The sequence below is a fragment of the Serinus canaria genome, chromosome 13, assembly GCF_022539315.1.
Source record: "Serinus canaria isolate serCan28SL12 chromosome 13, serCan2020, whole genome shotgun sequence".
Classification (NCBI taxonomy): Eukaryota; Metazoa; Chordata; class Aves; order Passeriformes; family Fringillidae; genus Serinus; species Serinus canaria.
In genome coordinates, this window is record NC_066327.1 from 1,498,681 (window position 1) to 1,514,561 (window position 15,881).

The window sequence follows — 15,881 nt, forward strand, 5'->3', positions numbered from 1 at the left end:
GCAGGTCCCTGCAGACAGCTGGGGATAAGGAAGGTTCTGGGCTCCCTTGTGCAGCTGCACCTCACACCCCTCATGCTCAGGGAGGGATTGCTGGCCCACTGAAAAGGGAGTGACACTTCTAGAGGAGCAAAGACTGTCTTTGAAGGGCTGAAAATTCATGGAATCACGGAATATCCACAGTTGGAAGGGGCCCACAAGGACCATCCTGTCCAGCTCCTGGTCCTGCACAGACACCCCCACAATCCCATCCTGGGCATCCCTGGGAGCGGTGCCCAAACCCTCCTGGAGCTCTGGAGGCCTTGGGCATTGGAAGGGGCTTCAAGGTCTGCTGGAGCCTCCTCTTGTCCAGGAGAACATCCCCAGCTCTCAGCCTGTCTTCATGAGAGAAAATTATTAGATGTGAAAAAGCCTCTTCACTCTCATTTTGAGCTACCCTCTGCTCCCTGCTGTGTTATGGCACAGCTCCTGGTCCCAGGCTAGCACTGTGTCAGCCCAAAATGACAAAGTTTGAAGATCTCCAGCTGTGCAGTGGAGCTCAAAATAACCTGGTGGTGCTGCTCTCTGCCAGGTGATGGACAGGGAGAGTGGTGCCTCCAGCACGGCTCTGCACCCCTGGGAGCTCAGAGGTGCCTGTGCCCTGCTCAGGAGCCTGGAGAGCAGCTGAGCTGCAGAGAGCCAGGTTGGCACTCCCGAAAATGGCATTTCCAGCTGCTCTGGGCACTGACAGCATCGGGCAAGAGCTGAAGGAAGCATTGCACACAGTGAATGCATGAAGTGCTGTAAGAATTCAATGTAGCTGAGGCTCTTCCTGAGCTTTAAATGAAAGGGTTCAGGTGCAGTCTAAACCTTAGAGGAGGATTTTTGTGTTCGTAGCCACCACAGTGGCCACGGAGGTCCTGAAGCATGTTGGGAGCCTGCTGGGGTGTGAACAGGAAACAGGAGGAGACACGTTTTGTTTTTAGCACCAGATCTCATTTCCCTGCCTGTGCTTCTGGCAAGTCTCAGCTCGACCCTGTTTTTCTTTCCTATTTTCTTGCAGCTTTCTGTCCATCTCCCTCTACGGCACTGATTTGCAGCTCAGCCATGCTTTTGCAGCATCCTCCTGCCAGCTGGGAATGTTCTGCTGGCTGAGGGTCACAGGCCTGGTCTGTAGGGGTTTATTCCTGAAGAATCATCAATAATTCATGCAGGAGCTCCTCCAGCTCTTCCTGGGCAGGCCAGACCTGTCACCAGTGCTGGGATCTGTACAGCCAGGCTGGGGACAGTGCTCAGGGGGCTCACAGCCTGGTGACAGTGACTTCTCCTTCCAGCCTTTCCCTGAGCAAACTAGTATTCAAAATCCCACCTGGTCCCTGTCTTTGGGGAGAAAAATGAGTGGTTTGGAGGTTTGGAATCCTCCCACCTGAGGGGTGGGGATGGCAGCAAGTGGGGTCTGGCAGGTGGGTGCTGGAGTCGGGGGGAATTCACCTCCTGTGGTCTCAGTGATGGGTTAAACACGGGCACTGGGGGAGAGTGGCTTGTTCTGCAGTGGGACTGGGAGGTGATGGGGCAAGGAAACCCCAGGCAGGGCTCCCCGGGGAACTCTCACAGTCCTGGGGTGTCATTTTTATTTCCTTTCCCTTGCGATGTTCCAGCATGGTTATTCCGTTCCGCTCCATCCCTGAAAAGGAAAAGCATTAAAAAAAGGCCAGGTGGAGGGATAACAGCCCCTGCAGAAGGAAGTGGCCTTCCCACCTCCCCTCCCAAAATCGGCCACGGGCTGTGAGACATCCGCTTCTCCAGCCGGAGCTCCGCGGGCAGCGGGAGTGGGCGGGAGCGAGCGGGATCATCCCTCCGGGAGAGCCCCGGGCTGCGCAGGAGGAAGCGTGAGCACAAAGCAGGGAAATGACTTGGCAAAGGTCACCTGGAGCTGGGGCCGAGCCCAGGAATAGCACCGGGCTCCGGCCACCCCCCGCGGCACCGTCCCTTCCTCCCGCTGTGCTGAGGGCACAGCTCGTGGCACTGGGGTGGTTTTCGGGCATCAAAATTCACCATGACAAAGAAAAGTGATGACAGTGGAGCCTCACCTGGGAAATCCAGAGTGGTGAGGGGAGCTGGGAGGGATGGGAATAGGCTGGGGGGACAGGGGTGCCCATCAAGGCTAGAAAAGCAGGAGGAGAGGGCTAGATGGGCACAGGACACCAAAGGCTGCTGAGGCTGCCTGGAAGGTGTGGAGACACAAAGATGACATGGTTGGTGGGGCTCCAACCACACCTTGAGGATGCTCCATAACAGCCAAGGAAAGTTACACATGACCTTCCCTGTCCTGAATGCCTTCTGTCACCTCGAGACCAAAGCAAACCCAGCTTGGGGTCTGGGGGCTCTGCAGGCTCAGGAGGAATACGTGGAACACCTTCAGGCTGTGCTACCTGTGTGTGCACAGCTGGCCAGCTGTGGTGATACTGGTGCAACAGCTGGGCAGCCTGAAGGTGGGGGCTTGGGGTGAGGCCAAGATAAGGCCAAGAAGGGATTTGATGGTGCAGGAGTGACGCCAGGGAAATCAGTGCTGAGCCAAGCTGGGATGGAGCATGTGCCAAGAGAGGGAGCAGCCAGGACAGCCGGATGCAGGGATGGGGAGAGGCCTGAACACGGGCTGTGTCTGCCAGCGCCTCCCTCCTTCCCTCGTGCCCTCCTGGCTGTGTTTGGTGTGGCCACACTCCTGCTGATTCATCAGCTCATTTTGGTGCGTCCAGCTGGAACTGGTGACATCATCACCTTTGTACTGGGAAAGGTGACTTGGGCTCATCGCCCTCCAAAGGCAGAGCAAGGAGCAGTGATTGCACTTGAATTTAGGCAAAATGAGGATATGTCAAAGTCTGAGACGTAGAAGTGTGGAGAACAAGGCTTTGGGCCAATGCAGGAGTCCATCACCTCTTCCTGAAGCAGGAGAGGTTTGTGGTGGGTCAGGGCCTGCAGGAATCCCACCTTCTGGGCAGTGTGCTCTGCAGGTGACAGCGGTGACAGCGGTGACGGTCCCCCCCGGGCTCCCAGGGATCCCCCCCAGGGATCGGAGGGCACTTCCACACCCTCTCGCAGCCGGGCCCGTGCTGCCCCAGGAGCCCCCACCCCGCCCCAGCATTGTACCAGCCCGGTCCTCCCTTTTCCTGTAGGTGGGGTTTCCATAGGATGTCTGCCGCTCCATCCCCAGCCCGGCCAGCCGGCCGGTGGCTGCTCCGGGGACGGTCCCTCCGCTCCGGGCTGTCCCGGCCCAGGGAGCCCCGGTGATGGCAGCGTGGGGAACAGCCACCAGCCCTGCTTGTGGTTTCCCCTCCTTTCCAAGCTCTGGCTGGAGCCCAAGGCCGTCGGAGATGGGAGAGGATGCCGAGGCCCTGCGGTGGCCCTGAAGACTCTCCGGGGATGCGGTGGCCGGCTGGACAGCCCATGGCAGCGCGGCGGGGCCGCGGGGGCTCTGCCAGCAGCATGCTGGGGCTGAGCCGCTCGGCGCTGAGGCTGCCGGCGCTGTGGTGGTGGTACCTGTTCCTGAGCGCTGATGCCCAGGAGGTGGCCACGTTCACGGTGCAGTACCGGGTGCTGGAGGAGGTGCCCCCGGGAACTGTCATAGGGAGCCTGGCTGAGCACTTCGAGGGCGGCGAGAGCGGCGAGGCGGCCGAGACCTTCCAGCTGATGGAGACCCCCGGGAGGTTCCCGCTGCACGTGGGCAGCGGGGATGGGGTGCTCAGCACGGCCGGGCGGGTGGACAGGGAGCAGCTGTGCCGCCACAGTGATCCCTGCTGGGTGTCCTTTGACGTGCTGGCTGCCCAGAACCCGGCCCTGATCCACGTGGAGGTTCAGGTGATGGATGTCAACGACAATGCGCCGCGGTTTCCCACGGCCGAGTTGGAGCTGGAGATCTCGGAGAGCGCATCCCTGCGTACGCGGATCCCGCTGGATCGAGCCCTGGACGCTGACGCTGGCCCCAACGCCCGCTGCTCCTATGCCCTCTCCCCCAGTGAGCACTTTGCTCTGGAGGTTGTGTCCGGCTCCGATGGGACGAGGCACGCGGAGCTCGTCGTGGTTAAGGAGGTGGACCGGGAGCTGCACTCCTCCTTTGACCTTGTGCTGACAGCCACTGATCACGGGGAGCCACCAAAATCAGGTACTGCTTTGATTAAAGTCATTGTCCTTGACTCCAATGACAACAGCCCCGTGTTTGCAGAGAGCTCCCTGACTGTGGAGGTTCGGGAGGACACCCAGCCCGGGACCCTCCTCGTGACGGTCACGGCCACTGACCCTGACCAGGGTCCCAACGGGGAGATCGAGTACAGCCTGAGCAGGCACGCGCCCCCCGAGGTGCTGAGCACCTTCAGCATCGACGCCCGCACGGGCAGCATCCTCCTGAGGCTCCCTCTGGACTACGAGGAGACCCACGCCTACGAGCTGGATGTGCAGGCGCGGGACCTGGGCGCCAACCCCGTCCCGGCGCACTGCAAGGTCCTGGTCAAGGTCCTGGATGTCAATGACAATGCTCCCAACGTCCACGTCACCTGGGCTGCGCGGGAGCCCGTGCTGTCTGAGGCCCTCCCCAAGGACAGCTTTGTGGCCCTGGTGACAGCCAGCGACCCCGACTCTGGAAGCAATGGGCAAGTGCTCTGCTCCCTCAGCCAGGGCTATGAGCACTTCAGGCTGAAGAGGACCAACAGCCACAGCTTCGCGCTGCTGACCAACGCCTCGCTGGACCGCGAGCGGCGTGCCGAGTACAACCTGACGCTGGTGGTGCGGGACATGGGGGACCTGTCCCTGGCCGTGCTGAAACACCTCACCATCTGCATCAGCGACGTCAATGACAACGCCCCAGCCTTCGAGAAGGCTGCCTACGAGGCTGCTGTTGCCGAGAATGGTGAAGCACCTGCCTTCCTGCTCACTGTCCGTGCCACTGATCCCGACCTGGGCTCCAATGGGAAAGTCACCTACAGGATCCTGGACCCCTCTGCTTTGGGGCTGGTCTCAGTCGACCCCATCACTGGAGATGTTTTTGCCCTCCAGGCTTTTGATTATGAGCAGGTGAGGAGCCTGGAGTTCCTGGTGACAGCAGAGGATGGAGGGCATCCCAAGCTGGCATCCAGCATCTCCATCAGGCTGGCTGTGCTCGACCAGAATGACAACGCACCCATCATCACCACACCAGTGCTGGTGGGAGGGGTGGCCACGCTCTCTGTCCTGGTCAATGTGGACACCGGGTGCTGCTGGGTGGTCCCTGGGAATGGGAGCACCCCGGGGGCTGCAGCAGTGACCAATTCCACACTCGTGTCATGCCCTGCCAACCCCTTCCTCTTCACCATCGTGGCCAGGGATGTGGACACTGGCACCAACGGGGCTCTTCGGTATGATGTGGCGGGTGGGGATGATGCCGGGCTCTTCATCCTGGACCCCCTCCTGGGGCACGTGTCCCTCAACGCCAGCAATGCCAGCAGCCTGGCCGGCAGCCAGCGGGAGCTGCTGGTCCGGGTGAGTGACCAGGGGGACACCCCCCTGCACACCCTGGCCCGGCTCCGCTTGCTGTTCCGGCGGCACGGAGCCTTCTCCAAGATGTCAGCGCGGGATCCCGGCTGGCCCAGTCTCTCCGTGCTGCTGCTCATCTGCCTGGCCGCTCTCCTGGGCGGCTGCGTGCTGCTGCTGGCGCTGACCCTGTCCCTGCGCAAGAAGGACAAGAAGGACGGCATGGCCTACAACTGCCGGGAGGCAGAGGACGCCCGCAGGCAGCAGCAGCTCAAGAAGCCGCACAGGCAGATCCAGAAGGCCGACATCCACCTGGTGCCGCTGCTCCGGGGCCGCCCCCGGGAGCCCGAGCCCCCCCGGGCCTGCCAGGAGGAGCAGCCCGGCACAGCCGCCCCTGCGGCCGGGGGGTCCCCGCAGGCTCCCCTCCACCTCACCCCCACTCTCTACAGGACCCTGAGGAATCAGAGGACACAAAAAGGCTCGGAGAGGCCGCAGGGCACCTTGGAGCTTCCGGTCCTGCAGCGCCGGCCCTGCCCGCCCCACAGAGCCAAACATGCCGTGAGGGAGGCCGAGGGCCTCCCGGAGGCACCGCTGCACGGCAAGAGCTTGGTGAAGCCACCCATGGGAGAGCCCCGAGTGCCAGCCGAGCAGCCCGTGGGTGCGGGGGCACCCGGGCAGCCCCAGCCCCACCAGCAGATCCTCAGGAGCCTGGTCCGGCTGTCGCTGGTGGCCCTGGCGGAGCAGAGCCCGACCGGGGAGTTCGCCATGGAGTCGCCCCCAGTGCAGGTAGGAGCTGCTCCGGGCGTTCCCGCAGTGAGGGCATCCCCAGCCCTTCCTTGCCTGGGCCGTGCCCACCCTGGCGTGGTGGGAATGTGCAGGCTGAGGGTCTTTGCTTGGTCTCTTCCCCAGGCCTGCGCAGGAGGAACACCTCCCCACCCAGCAGGGTCACCCGGCAGGACAGGCGGGAGCGGGTTTGTCACAGGGGGAAGGGGACAATCCCAGGGACAGGGAGCAGCAGGAGGACTGCAGGGGAAGCTTGGGCCCAGGTGGGCTGCCCAGCGCTTGTTTTTCCCCCGGTGTGGGGATGCTGAGCCATCTGCGGGAGGAGGAAACGCTATAAAAAGGCCGAGGGGCTCGGGGGGACGTCCTGGCAGGAAGCAGCTTGAGTGGCCAGCCCGGGGCTCAACAGGCTTTTCCTGCCTTGCAGCAAATCTCCCAGCTGCTCTCCCTGCTGCACCAGGGCCAGTTCCAGCCCAAAACAAACTACAGGGGAAACAAGTACACGGCCAAGAACGGCAGCAGGTAAGGCTGGCTCCCAGCACTTCCCTTCCCCACGCCCCCTTCCCCTGCCTCAGCCCCGCCAGACCAAAATGTCCGGGCAGAGACACACAAGGAAAAGCCTCATCTCCTGAGTTTGGAGGTTCTCCCTTCAGGGGAAAGTTGTGCTCCTCTGGTCCTGGTTCCCAGCGGTATCCAGCTGCTCTTTGCCTCCTTCCTGGGGTACCTTTGGCAGGTCCCTCCATACTCACCTGAGCTCTTCCATGGCCATGAACCATCCCTTGCCAAGAACTCCAATGGTCCTCTGTGCTCAGGCGCACAGAGGGGCCCAGCTCTGGAGGCAGCAGCACAGGGATGAGTGTTCTCATGCCTCTGGACACTTTCTTAGTGCCTGTCAACATGAGTTTGGGACATCTGACCTTGTGCTAGGGGGCAGATGAGTGAGGAACTGCAGCAGGGCTGGAGGCACTGAGATATCCCAGCTGTGTGCCAAAGATATCCCCAAACTTCATGGTGTTCCCATTAAATTATGCTGTGTGCTCTGGGTGCACACTCCTGAGGATGCTGACTTTTCATCACTGCCTTGCCACATCCCCCTGTCCCCACCTGGCCAGGCCATGGGCAGACACAGCTTTTCCACCTTTCTCACCTGCAGCTGCAGAGGATGGAGAGGAAGGGAGGGCAGTTCCAGGGTATCTGGGGTGCTCCTCAACTGGTTCTGCAGGGGAAGGCTCCTCTGAATTAATGGAGAGGAGCCAGCAGGTCCCTGTTTGCTCAGCATATGCCCCTACATGCCTGAAAATGTTCCAGACCATGTTGGGTGGGGCTTGCAGCAACCTGAGATTATGGAGGGTGTCCCTGCCCATGGCAGGGGGTGGAATGAGAATGGCTTTAAGGTCTCTTCCAACCCTTCTGTGGTTCTCTGATCTTGCTGCAGAAAGATAAAAACCCTTTCTGGCAAGAAATGTGGAGCAACTCCCCAAACCTCATTAATTGATGGGCACTCAAAATGCCTTTGGTTCTGTGAGTGATGCACGGGGAGGGTGCCCAGAGCCCCTCTCTAGGACATTTTTTTTGGGAGATAGAGACCCTTCCAAGGGCTCATTGGTGCTGAAGTGACCTGGGTGTTGTGACCCCTGGCAGGGCTGCAGGGCTGGACACAGGGCTGGACACGGGGCTGGACACGGACTGCCTGAGCACCAAGGACAGCGGGCATGGCGAGAGTGAGGCCGGGGACCGCGACTGCGACAGCGCCTTCGAGCTCTCCGTGCAGCAGCTCGTGGGAGAGGAGCTGGAGACCCTCCTGGAGCCACAGGCCGGTGAGGTGACCTCGCTGCTGGGACAGACTGGGGCTGGGGAGGGGCTACAGCAGTGGGATCTCCTCAGGTAACCCACACTAACCCCATCCAGGAGGTCCTGCTGGCTTGCAGCAGCCAGGGCACATCGCATCTCCCAGAGTGGCTCTGGCAGGGGCAGTGCTTAGGGCAGCACGACTGGACTATCCGAGGCTTTTGGTAGCAGGCCAAGGGACTTGCTGAGCTTCACATTGGATCTTTCCATGTGTTTATGGCTGCTCTTCCCTCCCATGAACGTGTCTGCTGAGGTTTAGGGTTTAGTGATGTGTGAGCTTGGCCTCTGTCATTGCTGAGGGGTGAGGGCCAGTTTCACATTGCAGCTGGTGAACTGCTTCCCACGCTGGCCTGAGCCCTCCCTTCCTGGTCTCCTGGTCTGTGCGGAGTGAGAAAGGTGGACATGTGTCCTTGTTAAACCCCTCAAGATGTTATCTACCCTCAGAGCCCCACTGGGTCCTCCTTCCTCTTCATCTCCTGTGACCAACTTGCTGCTAATTTTATCTTTTTTGAGAAGTGTGACCAGAATTGTGCACAGTGTTTAGGATTCACTGGGGGTACAAGAAGGTTTTCTGGTGTGTTCCTTATTCCTGTCCTGCCCAAGCTCCACGCTGAGCCCTGTTTGTTGTGGCTCCCAAATCCCTCCTCTGCGTGGAGGGAGAGCCATCAACACATGACAGGTTGCTGTTCCCTTGTGACAATTATCTGACAGTTGGTGACACAAAAATTCACCAGCCACATTTTGCTCATGGCAGTCAGCATTATCGGGTCCTTCAGCAGCCCCCAGCTTTTGGGTGTTTTAGTGGAGTCAACACCAACATTGTCCCCTTGCCATATCATTTATCACTGTGTTGAGCAGATACTCTGGGACTCTGCTAATGACCTCCCTTGGTGAGGAAGATTAATTATTCCTGCCCTCACTTCCCAGCTTTTAACACATATTAGTCCCTACAGAGCCTGGCTGTAAATTCAGGCACAGCTCAGGTCCCCTGCAAGCCTGGCTGGTGCTGTTCCATCAGCTCAGGTGACCTCTGCCTTCACAGAATTGAATTCTGGAATGGTTTGGGTTGAAAGGGACCCTAAAGCCATCCCATTCCACCCCTGCCACGGCGAGGACACCTTCCACTGTCGCAGGTGGTCCCAGCCCCAATGTCCAGTCAGGCCTTGGGCACTGCCAGGGATCCAGGGGCAGCCCCAGCTGCTCTGGTCACCCTGTGCCAGGGCCTGCCCACCTTCACAGGGAACAATTCCTTCCCAAAATCCCATCCATCCCTGCCCTCTGGCTGTGGGAAGCCATTCCTTTGTCCTGGTGCTCCAGACCCTTGTCCAAAGTCATCCAGGACTCTCCATGCAGCCCTTTCAAATTTCCAGAACATAATTCCCCATGTGACAATGTCAGGTGGTTCCTCTGGGAGCAGCAGCTCCATGGCTCTCTCTGCTGAGCCTTGCACAGAAGGATTTCTCTGAATCTGCCTGGGCTGGGTTCACCTTCACATGCTTAAAACCCTCTGTCACCATTTCCACCTCCCCTCCCTCTGATCCCACATTCATTTGAAGCAGTAGTTAATGAACAGCAGCTAATAAACCAGGCAATTTCATAACTGAGTTCCTCTGGCACTCCGGGGTGAATACCATCTGGGCCTGACATTTTCTACATGTTCCTTTTATTGATTTGTTCTAAAAATCTCCTCTCTTGGCATTTCAATTTGAAAGAGTTGGGCTGACTCATGTCCTGTAGCAGAAATTTCATTGTGGAGCCTCTGTGCTCCTCCACAGAAGAGAAACTCATTGAGCTTTGCTGCTGGGGTGGTTTGAATTCCAGAGCTGGGCATTTTTGGTGCTCTTCCTTTGGGACAGAACCTGCTGCTTCTCCCCCTTTGCCTTCCTGCTCTTTTATTCCAGTAAGGAACAAACAAAGGCTGCGACCTAAAAGTTTCCTTGGATTCTGAGTCCTGCAGCCAAGAGCAGGGAGCAAAGAGGAGCCCAGCTCCATCCCAGGTGCACTGACATGCCCTGATCCCAGAAAAGAAACTGGGGGAGCTGCCCAGCAGCTCTGGATCCAGTCCTGCCCACCCATGTATAGAAAAGCAGAGCTATGGTGAGGCTGATCCATGAGGCATCATCTCCCATGATCCTTGGATCTGACAGGAAAAAAATCCTTTTGCCCAAAGTCCTGGAATTCCATAGGATCATTAGGGCTGGAAAAGCCCTCCCAGACCATTGTTCCCCAGCACTGCCATGTCCACCAGTGACCTGTGTCCCCAGTGTCATCCCCAGTGGATGATGATTCCACCACTTCCCTGGGCAGTGTGCTCCATGCCAGCAGGGAATGCTGAGGCTGTGTGGATTCCTGCTGGCCATGCCCAGAGGCTGATCTATTCCAGACCTGCAAACCTTCCTCGGGACCCCAGAGCTGCCAAACCTTCCCCAGGAGCCCAGAGCTGCCCGCACAGGCGGCTAAGTGCAGCCACCAGAGCTGCCGGGCTCCTTCCTCCTCTCCCAGACACAAACAGAGCCGTGGACTTGCATCCTGAGAGGGAGGAAGGAAACACTGCTGGTGCTCAGGAGCATCCTAACAGCTGGCTGAGGCTGGCTGGGCCTTTGTGCTGTTCCCAGTGGGGGGACTGCAATCCCAGGCAGCTCTGAGATTGTTGATGTTGTGGGATGAACTCGCAGCACCGTCTGTAGCTCTGATCCCCCAGCAGCCCAGCACAGCACTCCCAGCAGCAGATGAGAGATAGAACTTTATGGATGATAAAAACAACCCCTGCTCCCCAAACACCATTAAAACAAGGCAGTAAAAAGTTATTGGTCAAATTAAACATACCTAATTATGAGGTTTTCATGGCCATGGGACCGTCAGCCCAGCTCTCCCTGAGAGAGAAGACCAGTTGTGCCCTGCTCCAGAGCTGAGGCAGCCAAATATTAAGGGAATGAGGTGGCTTCTTGCAGACTGGGAAGAGAAAACTGCATATTTTACAGCAAAACCTGCAGCACACTTGGGTGATGTCTCAAGGAACAGTCACTGCAGCTCAAATACTGAGATTGCAAAAAGAAACCTTGGATGTGAAGCAACACAAAAGAATTTTGGGGCTCCAGCTGAAACAAAAATCTAAGGGATGTACCTGCCCTTCTCTTCTTACTAGGCTGGAGTCCCAGCTCTCTCCCCCAGGCCATGCCAGGGCAGTTGTTTTCTGGAGAAAAAGAAGCAATTACTTGGCTGGCTGAGGAAGGAGCCTTGACTCAGTCACTGACTGCAGATCTCAGGTCCCAGCTGTGGCAGGGTATTGACCACCCTCTGGAATTAGCAGGATAAGAGCATTGGAATGGGGACCCTCCTTTAAGATGCCACCTTTTAGTCAGAGCCACACAGTTATTACTACAGTGACACCAGCCCTTGCCACTCTGGGACTGCTGGGTTTTGTTACCAGTGAGGTTTTGCTGCTCCCAACACCTTTCCTAAACTGGCTGGTTGCTCTGAATTCCCCTGAGGTTCTGGGATGTGCTTTGGGAAGGAACAATGAAGCGCTGGAATGGAATGCAGCCTCTGTGCACCACAGCACGGACTCTTGTTTACCAGCTACCTCAAAAAACAAGAATCCCTGTTCCCCTTCCTGCTGTCTGACGAGGAAGCTATTCCAGGCTCTCCCTGCTATGGGGTCCTTCCTTTATTTTCCAGGAGATGTTTATTCATGGACATCTATAATCACTTCTTCTCTTGCCAATACTATTTTAAGCATAAAGATTTCCTCTGCTGACACGTATGTCCTCAAAATAATGACAGGTTATAGTCAGATCCCTGGAGAGCACTTACTTCCTTAGAAGCAGCAACCCCCAACTCTTGGGGTCTCCATTGTGTCAGTCTGGATCACTCCTGGTTTCATCTCCAGAGTTTTCCCTGCTGGTGTCATTTCAGCTCCCTCTCCCACAGATGGATAATCAGATTTGTGTGTAATTCCCTTAATCAGACCCAGTAACAATCCACCCTGGCTGTGCCTCCCTGCCAGCAGGGAATACCCTGAGTCCTCTGTGTGATTCCAGTTGCCCATTGTGGGCCACAATCAAATTACTGCTGCACTAACAAGCCTGCCCCAGCCCCCAGCCCAGGCTCCCCCTGCTCCTCAGCTGTTTCCAGTTGAGGAACAACTACTTTAGAGCTCAATTGTTCGGTCCCAGTCTCCAACCATCCAGCTGTGCATTTTATAATCCAGAATTTCATTCTGTGTTATTGTTTTCACAGTAACCCATTTCTTTTCGGTCTCAATCTGCCTCCTTAGCAGTAAATTCCCACCCTGGAGTGACCCTGAAGGGAAGTCCACTATCTTTGTGTCCAACACTTCCCCCTGGAAAGCTTTTCATTGTCTGCTCCCCTTCAGCCAGTCCTAAACCCTCAATCTCTCAGGCTTTGCTAACAATTTAGTGAAGTGCCAATTGAGACTGCAACAAATGAGAATGCACAGTGATTCTAATGGCTATTATATTAAAAACAAAACAAAACAAAACCCCCAATAGTTTCAAACCAGTTCTATTTTGTTTGGCTTTTTTAAGCTGCTGGTTTGCATGGTGTCACCGGTGATCTGTTTTCAATCATGTCTCTCAGCTGATTTTAGAGATTTTCATTTATCAATATTTTTATTAATTTATTCTCCCCCTTTTCTCTGCTGTGCTGTCCCTCCCCAGAGCTGGCCCTCAAGAGGCTGACAGCTGCAGACCCAGCGTGGGTGGCCCGGCTGTCCCTGCCCCTCACCAGCAGCTACAAGGACAACGTCTTCTGCCCTGACTCGCTGCACTCCCCCGAAGATGAGGAAGCTTCAAGGCAGGAGAAACCGAGGACCTTTGAGACCTTTGGCAAAGGTGCTGGGGCTGACCCTGGTGGCAGTGGGACGAGGCTGGCCAGCACCTTTCTGTCAGAGATGAGCACCCTGTTTGAGATGATCCTGTCCCAGAAGGTGCAGGTGCACAGCGAGACGGGCGTGGGGCTGCTGCGGCAGCTGTCGGCCCACGGGCACAGCCTCGGCCTGGAGGACGCTGCTCCAGGGCTGTAGCAGCTCAGTGGCTGTGGCAGGGAGAGGACAGTCAGAGATTTGGGGTGTCCAGCCCTATCCCCAGCCCCAGCAGGATCACTGTGTGACCCATGCCTAGACAGGTGTATTTCTTCCTTTGCCTTGCCCCATCGAATTTCTCCACAACTGATTTCACCTTTAGTTCCCCTCCACCTGCCTGTCCTTGCCTTCCTCCTCTCCCACCCTGCTCTCCCAGTGCTCTGTCAGCCTCCCATCCCACCCAGCAGCAGGAGGGCCCTTTCCTCCCAGGACAGGCCCAGGCAAGGGGGGAGAACAACAGCAGCACAGTGAGATACATCCATGTGATCACAGACTGTAAAAATACCTGTCACGGACACTGCTGCAGCTGGGCCCCAGGGTTTCAGTTATTTAAATAAAACTGTTTTTTTCTAACACTACCCTCTCTGTCAGCAGTGAAGCTGACATAATATATGTGCAGAAAGCCTGAAGTGGCAGCTGGGGAAGGGGAGATGAGCCTGTTGTCTCCCATGGGTCCTTCCAGCTTCTGTGGTTCTGCCACTGGGAAGTTGGCATTTTGTAAAAGCCCCCAGAATCAGCACTGGCATCTCTTCTATGGCTGCTCCAAGTACCCACCACTTCCTTCTCCATAAGGACTGGATGTGGCACTCAGTGCTCTGGGCTGGGTGACAAGGTGAGGATCAATCACAGGTTGGACTTGATGTTCTCAGAGGTCTTTTCCAGCCTTAATGATTCCATTCTATTCTGTTCTCTCCCTTGAGGCCATTGGATTTTGGAGCACAGTCCTTATCCAAAAGCAGACACCAGATGGCTGGAGTCTGCCAAAGGTAACCTGGGAAAAAGGAAGTGTGAAAACACTGTTTTGAAATATTCAGTCACAAGCTTTACCCTTTTTATGGGATTTCACTTTGATCTGTCTGTCTGGGAGCTGTAAGACAGTTTTGGGATAATAGCATGGGTGGGGAAACCAAGGTATTGGTGACAAAGGAAGGAACACACAGGTGTTTGTGTGTCTGCACTCCTGGAGAAGGGAAGGGTGATGCTGACCCATGGGCTCATGCAGCAGTGTGGGGATAGCAGATAAGGGCTTCTGGGCTCTCCTGGACCATCTCAGATGCCCTACCCCTGATCTTTTCCATGTACCTGGAGGTGACAGTTCCCAGCTTTAGGTGTGTACACACCCCAGCCACAGCACCAGACAATCACACAGACCATTTAAAGCAGAGTAAATCAGAAAGTTACTCCTTTCTGCTGCTCTTGGGGCTAAATGACAAGAACAATAGAGTGTGATTTCCCCAGGTGGACTTTTTAATATCCAAAATGTTGTTTTATTTCGAGTCTCCAAAATGCTTGTACAGATGAGCCTATGTCTGGCATCCATCCATGGATAGGTTTGGCCTGGCCAGCTCGTGCTGCTGCTCTGCTAACACAAATCTCTCGCTGGTTTGTTTTACAAACAAAACAGGTTCTTGCACCAAAACAATGTCAGAGAGCCAGATTCTGAGATGCAGCTGTGCAAACCATGAGGGAGGCATTTGTGACTGAGCCCTGTGGGATTCCTCTGCACCTTGGGAGCACAGGCAGAGGGAAAAACAGCCAGCACAACCTCACATCTCCCTCTGCAAAGTTGCTTTGATGTCCCTGTCAGAGGAAAGTCCTTACACAAAAATACCTTATAACAAGCAGGTTTAAAAGGAGACAAATTCCTCCCTCTTGCTTCAATTTCCTGATTCTACAAACTGCTTTTAGGCCCCCAGCCCCTCTCCCATCCTGACCGATGCGTAGGAGCGCTCTGGATTATCACAGCATAGGAAATCCACCCCAGGAATTTCCTGCTCCTTGTATCCTGCTTGATAAAGGAAATGGTCTAAGAAAGTTTGGTCAGAGCAGAAGGAGAGAGCAGACCAGAAGAACAATCAGATGTGTTGAGGGCTGGCTGTGCCCCTCCCTTGCTGCATGGAGAAGTTCAGGATGGGGCCATTGCCTTTGTTTTGCAGAGCCTGATTACACAGAGCACCAGGGCCACAGGAAGTCGGGCAGCTTGCACAGATGCCCTTGAACCAGTTTAAACTGGTGTGAACAAATGCCTTTTTCTGGATTCAGCTGCCCCAGTGGAGGAAATTATCACACCAGCTGCCTGCTGCTGCTGCCTGCCAGTGGTGCCTTCCCGCTGGGAGCATCCCTTATCCACTCTGCTGAAAATGAGCTGGCGTGCTCAGCAAACAGGGACACGATGGATTTTGAAGCAAACCTTGCTCATTGTGTCTCAGAGAGGTGTGCTCGTGGGAGCAGCTCCCTGCCAGGGCTGCAGGAGAAAGAGTGGGGACAGAAGGACACTGATGTGGTGCAGGATGGCCGGGGACAGCTGTCACCTCACTGCTACAGGTGGATCTGTCACATCCCATATAAAACTCTGCCCAATGATGAGAATTCACTCTCTTGCTTGCTCAGGTCTGAAAGCAGATTAAACTGCCATAATGGCAACACAGAGCCAGCCTACACTGTGCTGGTAGCAGGAGTACTGTGGGCACTTGCCTTGGAGAGAAAATTGCCTCACAGGGTGTGGGCCAGGACAATCCCAGGGTTAGTTGTCACCATTCCCATATGGTGGCTTGTAAACCTCCCTGGGGGACCATGAGCAAGACATGCAGGGCTACTGGAATTAGAACCCCAGATCACACCACTGTGGTGCAGAACCACAGAATGGTTTGGGCTGGAAGGACCTTAAAGCTCATCT

General features: G+C 56.3%; 1 protein-coding gene across 1 annotated transcript; it reads left to right on the forward strand.

Moving 5' to 3' along the window:
* Positions 1-3,201: 3,201 nt before the first annotated feature.
* Positions 3,202-15,520, forward strand: PCDH12 (protocadherin 12). The gene is made up of 4 exons (XM_030229359.2): positions 3,202-6,261; positions 6,683-6,777; positions 7,897-8,072; positions 12,783-15,520. The coding sequence occupies exons 1-4, from the start codon at positions 3,358-3,360 to the stop codon at positions 13,145-13,147; spliced, it is 3,540 nt and encodes a 1,179-aa protein (XP_030085219.2). The 5' UTR covers positions 3,202-3,357; the 3' UTR covers positions 13,148-15,520.
* The last annotated feature ends 361 nt before the right edge of the window (positions 15,521-15,881 follow it).

Excerpts from the sequence above, each read along its gene's own strand:
- PCDH12 (XM_030229359.2), top strand. The coding sequence starts at position 3,358 with ATGCCGAGGCCCTGCGGTGGCCCTGAAGACTCTCCGGGGATGCGGTGG. Across the intron at positions 6,262-6,682 it reads TGGAGTCGCCCCCAGTGCAG|CAAATCTCCCAGCTGCTCTC; the intron begins GTAGGAGCTGCT and ends CCTGCCTTGCAG. Across the intron at positions 8,073-12,782 it reads CCTCCTGGAGCCACAGGCCG|AGCTGGCCCTCAAGAGGCTG; the intron begins GTGAGGTGACCT and ends GTCCCTCCCCAG.